Below are 9,103 nucleotides of genomic sequence, written 5' to 3' on the forward strand. Positions count from 1 at the left end.
TATATATATATATATGCGTGTGTGTATGTATATATATATATATATATATATACACACACACACACACACAAGTGAGATCATCTTGCCATCTTGCATTTAGTTGACCTCTTGGTATACACTATGAATTTATTATAATATTATTATAGTATCGTATACACATTGGATAATATCATATTAAATATCAAATGATTTACAGTATATATAAATTAGTAAAACATAAAATATTTATTTATACATGAAAATAGGGGTGGGGGCACTGAGGGTATTATGTGGCCATGAGGTGGGGCAGTGGCCCAAAAAGTTTGAGAACCTCTGCCCTAAAAGATGGTGAGAGAGATGCACTAGAACAGCAACTCTGACTCATGGGGCTCATACTTGCAAATAGAATATATTAAACTGCAGTAAACAGGATGGTTATGGGTGGAACACTGGTTGAACAATAAAACTTTGATATGCAATTCTGGTTATTGATGGTGCCATGCAGTGGGACTGAACCCAACATCAAATGGTTGAGAAGTAAGCTTCTTAACCACATAGCCACACTTGCACTTATGTAAATTAAAAGAAAAAAAATCTACATAAAATTTTTGAAAATACAAAATATCAAAAATCCTTACTTCGATTTCTTCCTTATACTTAAGGAGAGGAGCTTCTAGTACGTTTTTAAGCAATAAATTGTCATCCTTCATTTCAAACTGATAGCCTGTTACTCTCGTTAGTCTCTTCCAGTGACGGTCTTTCATAGCTTGGTTACTCATTAGTTGGAGTAAAGGAATGATTTCATTAAAATCATCAATTTTTTGCTTTAGGTCTTTAAAAGCTTGCCAATCCTTCAAAGCACGAGGCAGTTTGCGACATCTAGGAGACAGGAAAGGAAGAAAATAAGTTTAATATTGGTTTCAGATTTTGACACTAGGCCAGCAAGTTTAAGAGAGAGGACTAATCAATTATATCGACCCCATCCCCAGTACTCAGCTGGTACTTATTTTATTGACTCCAGAAAAGGAAGGAAAGCAAAGTTGACCTAGACAAAATATGAACACAGAATGTTAACCCATATATACTCCTGGTTACGTTTTCATAATGCAATGCCTGCTTTTGCGTGTTTGGACATGAACTCGTTGAGGAGAATCTGACTGAGCATACAAAATGTTCAGTATGTAGTTGATACATATAGCTAACAGTTGCATACTGTTCTTCTCTTCCAGATTGTGAAAGCTTACCATAACATTTAATCTAAAGACAGTGAAATTTTAAGACTCCATTTTTTCATGGGCATATATGGGTTAAGATGGGTGACATGCCTCTAAGCATTTTTCCCAGTGTGCAAATGATTCTGCCAGCTTATAAAAATAAGTTTAATATTAATCTCTGGTAAGGTGACGAGCTGGCAGAATTGTTACCATGCTGGGCAAAATGCTTAGTAACATTTTGTCCATCTTTACATTCTGAGTTCAAATTCCGCCAAGGTTTGACTTTGCCTTTCTTTCATCATTTGAGGGTCAATAAAATAAGTACTAGTTGAGTACCAGGGTTGATGTAATCAACATGCCTCTTCTACCAAAACTGTTGGCCGTGTGACAAAATTTAAAATCAACATTCATCTCTCGTTATCATTTTAAGTAACAACTGTATTTTTCCAAGTATTGAGTGCCACGACAAAAATAATTCAAATTTAACATTTCTTGATTAGAGACAAATTTACTGTACTGAAGAGGAATGGTAAGTAACAAAAACAGAGGGATTAGGAAACCAATGCCCGTGGGCAGCAGGGAAACAGCTGAGCAAAGGAAGCTGTGTGGTTAAGAAGCTTGTTTTCCAAACACATGGTTCTGGGTGTTTTCAATTATAACACTAAGCAGATCAAAGCATTGTGGATGGATATGGTAAACAGAAGCTGGAAGAAGCCCACTGTATATATGTAAAGGCTGACGACAGGAAGAGCATCTGGCCTATGCAAGCATAGTAAAGTGAATGTTAAAAGAATGAAATAGCACTAAACATGATTACCAGTAACAAGAAAATTATAAGAATTTCACTGTAGATAAAAAGGAAATTATATATGTGTGAACACTTTGTGTTTCCTTCATATCTTTTGATTTAAATTCATTTTTCTAACCCCACTTCATGTTGTGAGGAGATAATTATCTGACTTTGTATTAACAGCCATCCAGAGGACGCCACATGTGTATATAATGTAAAACCAGGGAGAACGCAATATAATGACACATTAAATGTAAGTATCAAAATTTATCTAAACAAAATATCATAATGACCTATTTTGCAACTCCAGCAGTTCTGCATTGATCTTTTCGATGTTGACATCACTCCATGGGATATCTTGATAACCAGTCACTGTATCAATGACATTAGTATAGAGTCCATAAAGCTTTTGAAGAAGTTTCAATTCTTTGTTGATCTGCATCAGTTCTGGACACTGGGTGACCGGAAGACCAAATAGTTCTTCACCTCTTGTGTAAGTTATATACTTACGGTACAAGTTATCAAAATGGTTCTGAAAAATTATTAGTCGATCAGCAGCGTCTCTAGGATCAATTCCTGCCACCATTGGTCCTGACTGAAAATAAATACCAGGTACATTTGTGTCACAGTTTAATTATCTTATTTACAATATACCACATTTTCTAGCATAAAAGTCAGTGTAGTACACAGTGTAAACATGTAGTGTAAAAATTCATCCCTCATCATTATTTTTCCAAATCTTGCTGCATTTCACATACAATTTTTAGTCTCAGAAATTCAACTTGTGTGCCAGAAATTATGGACGCCACCATTCTCATACAAAACAATGAGAGAACAAAGAGCTTAGAGAAAGAAATTAGAACCAGTGATGAACCTCAGCATCAAGGAGGGAAAGAGAGAAAGAGAGCAAAGAGAGAAAGAGAACAAGAAGAGGAGAGCAAGGAAAGAAAGAAAGCAAGGAGAGAAAAAAGAAGTTTTTTTACATAACTGCATTGACATGCTGACTATATCAGCCAAATTTTTCCCACATTTTATATATCTTGCATAGTAATCCTTTCGTTCCCAGATTTATGACGAAATACACATTGTTTCAATTAATTTTGGAAATGATGAAGAATTTATTAAAATGATATTGTCATTATTAAAATAGTCTTTGAAATATACATTATCAGGAAATTTGGATTGAAGATTTTGAAATTAAATCATTTAAAACCAGAAATTTGATAGATATATTAACAGGAAATTTGGATAGAAGACTTTAAAATTAGATCGTTCAAAACCAGAAATTTCTTCAATCCAAATTTCCTGTTAATATATCTATCAAGTTTCTGGTTTAAAACGATCAAATATTAAAATCTTCAAACCCAAATTTCCTGTTAATATATCTATCAAATTTCTGGTTTTAGACGATCTAATTTGAAAATCTTCAAACCCAAATTTCCTGTTAATATATCTATGAAATTTTTGGTTTTAAACGATCTAATTTGAAAATCTTCAAACCCAAATTTCCTGTTAATATATCTATCAAATTTCTGGTTTTAGACGATCCAATTTTAAAATCTTCAAACCTAAATTTCCTGTTAATATATCTATCAAATTTCTGGTTTTAAACGACCTAATTCTAAAGTCTTCAACCCAAATTTCCTGTTAAAATATCTATCAAATTTCTGGTTTTAGACGATCTAATTTTAAAATCTTCAAACCTAAATTTCCTGTTAACATATCTATCAAATTTCTGGTTTTAAACGGTCTAATTTTCAAATCTTTAATCCAAATTTCCTGTTAATATATCTATCAAATTTCTGGTTTTAGACGATGTAATTTTCAAATTTTCAATCCAAATTTCTTGTTAATATATTTAGCAAATTTCTGGTTTTAAACGATCTAATTTTAAAGTCTTCATTTCAAATTTCCTGTTAATATATCTATCAAATTTTTGATTTTAAACGATTTTGTAAGAGGAGAAATTGGTTGGCACTGGAAGGATGCCACACAATTCCTTACATAAATGTTAGAGGAAAATTATTGGAACAAGAAAACATCCGAACATAAAAAACAATCCTTTCATTTTGTATGTCCAAAAATTTACACCTTGGGACAATAGGTAGCCAGGTCTGGTGTGGAAGCAGGAAAGCCAGAGTTAATCATACTTTGTGAAGGCATTCTTACCAGAAGTCCAGAGCTGGTCAAATACCGGTCAGCAGCAGAGGCGAACGGAGAGCTGCTGAGGATACACCTGCATAGTACAGCGGCTGCATCTCGAGTTTCAAATACAAGAGAACCTTGTTGCTACTAGCTTTCTGCGCATGCGCATCAGGGACCTTTCGGCAGGCCTTCCAGACGGTTCCAAACCTGCGCATGCGTGCTGGAGACCCTCAAGATGACGTCACTACAATCTAATTTGAAAATGTTCAATCCAAATTTCCTGTTAATATATCTATCAAATTTCTGATATATTAACGGGAAATTTGGATTGAAGATTTTAAAATTAAATCATTTAAAACCAGAAATTTCATAGATATATTAACAGGAAATTTGGATTGAATACTTTAAAATTAGATCGTTCAAAACCAGAAATTTGATAGATATATTAACAGGAATATATCTATTAATATCTGTTAATATATCTATCAAACTTCTGGTTTTAAACGATCTAATTTTAAAGTCTTCAACCCAAATTTCCTGTTAATATATCTATCAAATTTCTGGTTTTAGACGATCTAATTTGAAAATCTTCAATTCAAATTTCCTGTTAATATATCTATCAAATTTCTGAAATATTAACGGGAAATTTGATAGATATATCAACAGGAAATTTGGATTGAAGATTTTATAATTAGGTCATTTAAAACCAGAAATTTGATAGATATAGTAACAGGAAATTTGGATTGAAGATTTGAAAATTAGATCGTTTAAAACCAGAAATTTGATAGATGTACCCAATGTTAGTTTTAGTCAGGTATCAAGAGAGTTAAAGTAGAGTTGAAGTGTTTTAAACTCTAGATTTATAATAAGAAACCCATAATAAGAACAGACATGGCTGTGTAGTAAGAAGCTTGCTTTCCAACCACATGGTTCCAGGTTCAGTCCCACTGTCTGATAACTTGGGCAAGTATCTTCTACTATAGCCTTCGGCTGACCAAAACCTTGTGAGTGGATTTGGTAGACAGAAACTGAAAGAAGCCTATCATATATATATATATATATATATAAATGATAGGCTTCTTACATATATATATATGTAAATGTATCTATATGTGTTTGTGTTTGTCCCCCATCACCACTTGGCAACCAGTGTTGGTGTGTTTATGTCCCCAGAACTTAATGGTTCAGCAAAAAAGACTGATAGAATAAGTAACAGGCTTAAAAAGGTAAGTCCTGGAGTCGATTTGTTTGACTAAAAGGTGATGCCCCAAGAAGGCCACAATCAAATGACTGAAGAACTAAAAGAATAAAGAATAATAAAGATAGGGTAGCTATGGTGGGGACACTGATCATTCCAACCAATGAGAGGATCCTCTGTGTAAATAGTAACCAAATTTCCCTTGAATCACATCCAACTATCTTAAAAAAATTAAGGACCCTGTAGTCTAAGATAGACCATTTATGAGTGAAAAAATGGGATGATCACAGCTGCAGTATCTTTGATCATAGATCAATTGACTCAGGGCTGCCCTGGGGTTAAACAGCAACAATTATTGGAGTTGATTGTTTATCTAAAGTTGGTCCCCCACCATGGTTGCTGTCCAATGACTGAAACAATTAAAACATGAAACAAAACATGCTTCTTCCAATTTCCACTGACAGCTATAAAAAAGATAATTTATTTTTGCATTTATTCTCTTTATATTTTCCTCGGTTTGTAATTTAGTTGATATAAAATCACTTTTGCTGTTAACATATATAAAGACATAAGCCTCACCTTTGCATATTCCTCATAGAATTCTGTACAGTTGTTGTGGAAAATATTGACATTTGTGATGAGTTCATGACGGAACTCTGGTTGAATGGTCAACAGATGACTCCCAACTTCTGAAGCTTGGGCTTGAAGTTTTTCCCAAGAATAACGAAGGGTATCACAGGGGTCTGTTTCTTCTCTTCGTACTGGTAATTTATGTCTATTCAACATTGCATATGATTCCTGTAGAGAAAAAAGAACTATACTAATGATATATATATATATATATATATATATGTATGTATATATATATATATATATATATATATATATATATATATATATATATATATGTATGTATGTATGTATATATACACACATACATACATGAATACACACACACACACTTATATATCACATATAAGTACATACAAACATACATATTTATACATATGCAAAATAGCAAGATAAGAAAATGAGAACACAGGCGCATAATATACAGTTTATCATCATCGTTGTTTAACATCTGCTTTCCATGCTAGCATAGGTTGGACAGTTTGACATGGAACTGGCGAGTTGGTGGTCCAGCATGGCCACAGTCCAATGACTGAAACAAATAAAACTTGAGACAAGACATGATTCGTCCAGTTTCCACTGCTGACGTATGGTTTCTATGGCTGGATGTCCTTCTTAACACCAACCACTTTACAGAGTGTGCCACCAGCACACTCTGTTAAGTGCATTTTCACAGCACTGGCATCTGAAAAGACAAGCCTGTTGGGATGGCGGGGGGGGGGGAATCTCAGCATCGTAATTTGAAGGATAACCTTTTGTCTTATTTAAATTTCTGGACATGATTGTCTCAAATCCTAGGACTGACCATGTCAGTTACCTAGTTTCTATGCCCTGTAAGTACCTGATAGCACAACATTATTGCTGAGCAGGATGCCAGTTCATTGCTGAGTAACTCATTTACAGCTGAGCGAACTGAACAATATGAAATAAAGTGTTTTGCTCCAGAACACAAAGCATTATCCTGGATAGAAATTGAAACTACAATCTTGAGAGCACAATGGCAACACCCTAATCCCTAGGCCACCATGCCTTCATAATTTACTTCTGGTTAACTGAAATTAATGATTACCAAGAATTAACGGAAATTCACAATAACAAAATTTAGCCATTTACTTACCTCAATTGGGCCAATACTCATTTCAATTTTGATCTCATTTTCCCTAATTTCTTTCAATGCAGCCATAGCATGTCTTACATCATCCAGGTCTATTATTGGTCGATTTAGTCTCTTGTTAAGATCCTCAATAAAAGTAAAGTTTTCTTCCATATCAGTTCGGTATTTGATGTTGCAGGCCTTACCATAATGTTGCCGCCATGTTTTAGTTTCCGTAAGAAGACCAAATCGAAGTTTTTCTATAAATAAACAAGCTCTGAGATAAGAACATGCATATTTTCTCGAAATCTTGTATCATTATACGTATTGTAATCTATCATATATTGTAGAAGTGCAGAAATCTTGAAATATTCTCTTGTGAATACTATAACACCATACGATTATAGTATTAATTATTCATAAGCGATCAAAGAAAATTATTTTATTACTGTCGTTGCAAAATTTTTCTATCTGATTAGTTTCTCTACAGACATATGTCACACATCCTAATAATTCATAATTTCCATGAATATTTGTTAAACATTCTGGTGAAAAATACCCTACTAAGACAAAGTGTGCTGTACATTGTAAAGTACATATGTGCCATATAACCAACTATATACGTACATATAATTATATCTGTCTATCTAGGTTTCATACAAAGTAGGGTCCACAGATGAAAAAGTATAATCAGGGGTATCTATTTACTTTTGAGATGTTTGTGTATAAAGGGTAAAAGAGTACAGAGCCCCTTTGGTCGTAAATGACTATGGGATTGCACCTAGAAAGTTACCCTCTGAGGCACAAGGTTGTTTATGGAAGGCCAGCAGTTGCCCATGCATACCAGCTTCCTTTCTCCACGTCAGAGATGTTATCCAAGGGAAAGGCAAAGGGGCCAATACAGCTTGGCACCATTGACATTGCAACTCATTTTTACAGTTGAGTGAACTGGAGTAACATGAAATAAAGTGTTTTGCTCAACAACACAACACTCAGCCTGGTCTGGGAATCGAATTCACTCCCTCATGATTGTGAACCCAATGCTCTAACCACTGAGCCATGTTTATGTATAATGTATAATGAAATGTTATTAAATTCAAGGAACAATTAAGATTAATTAAAATAGCTATCAGAAATAAGAGCTTTCTACCTGTATATATTGCAATTGATCCCACGTCAAAATATTCAGGTTCTTGGTGGATTTTGTTCTCAAGTTGTTCATAGTAAATAATATTTGATTCAAAGTCAGAGAGACTTGGGTCTTCTTGAAGAAATCTTTCTAAGCTTTTATTTCGATCAACATCCCAAAGTATGTGATAATGGGAGAATTCTTTCAAAGAATTTGCTACTTCCTAAAAGTATTAAAACAAAATACAATTATTATAAATGACGACCAAACCGACTGTTACGAGATAGATTCAATCGATCATTTCTTTCCTTCTTAAGTCAGAAACCAATTATTCTGAAGAACAAATGAATACATTGATAAATAAATAAATAAAACAAATAAATAAATAAATGGCAGAATTGATAGAGACTAAGCTGTATTTAATTAATTCTTTTGTCTTTTATCTTGTGTCATTAGACTGAAGCCATGCTGGAGCACTGAGTTGAAGGATTTTACTCAAGCGAATTGTACATATATTTTTCCCCACCATAATGCCTGGTACTTATTCTGTCAGTCTCTTTTGCCAAACCACTAAATTACAGGGACTTAAATACACCAATACCAGTTGTCAAGCAGTGATGGGGAACAAACACACACACATAAATGGTGCTCCAGCATGACCACAGTCCACATAATGAAACCAATAGAATGATAAAAGGATATATATGTGCGTGTGTGTGTGTATATGCGTTTTGCTCCATTTATTATTATTTTTTATATCAACTCAAAATACATCACTTTAACATGGAATTTCTACCCCTTAACCGGGTATAATATCCCAGTTTTTGTGTGATTTTTGCTACTCTGGTAACTATTAACATATTTGCATTATCAAAGTTTTTCAACCAAGATAATATTAATATATATATATATATATATATATATA

At 33.6% G+C, this 9,103-nt stretch overlaps 1 protein-coding gene across 1 annotated transcript in view; it reads right to left on the bottom strand.

Moving 5' to 3' along the window:
- The window catches only part of LOC106881606 (dynein axonemal heavy chain 5-like), a 222,976-nt gene that overhangs the window by 144,831 nt on the left and 69,042 nt on the right, over positions 1-9,103 (bottom strand). The window contains exons 18-22 of the mRNA XM_052975199.1: positions 8,200-8,401; positions 7,074-7,309; positions 5,906-6,124; positions 2,277-2,578; positions 618-858 (exon numbers count right to left, since the gene is read on the bottom strand). Of these exons, the coding sequence (XP_052831159.1) occupies positions 618-858; positions 2,277-2,578; positions 5,906-6,124; positions 7,074-7,309; positions 8,200-8,401 (1,200 nt within the window). The remainder of the gene's footprint in view (positions 1-617; positions 859-2,276; positions 2,579-5,905; positions 6,125-7,073; positions 7,310-8,199; positions 8,402-9,103) is intronic.

This window comes from Octopus bimaculoides, chromosome 20 (genome assembly GCF_001194135.2).
Source record: "Octopus bimaculoides isolate UCB-OBI-ISO-001 chromosome 20, ASM119413v2, whole genome shotgun sequence".
NCBI classification, from domain to species: Eukaryota; Metazoa; Mollusca; class Cephalopoda; order Octopoda; family Octopodidae; genus Octopus; species Octopus bimaculoides.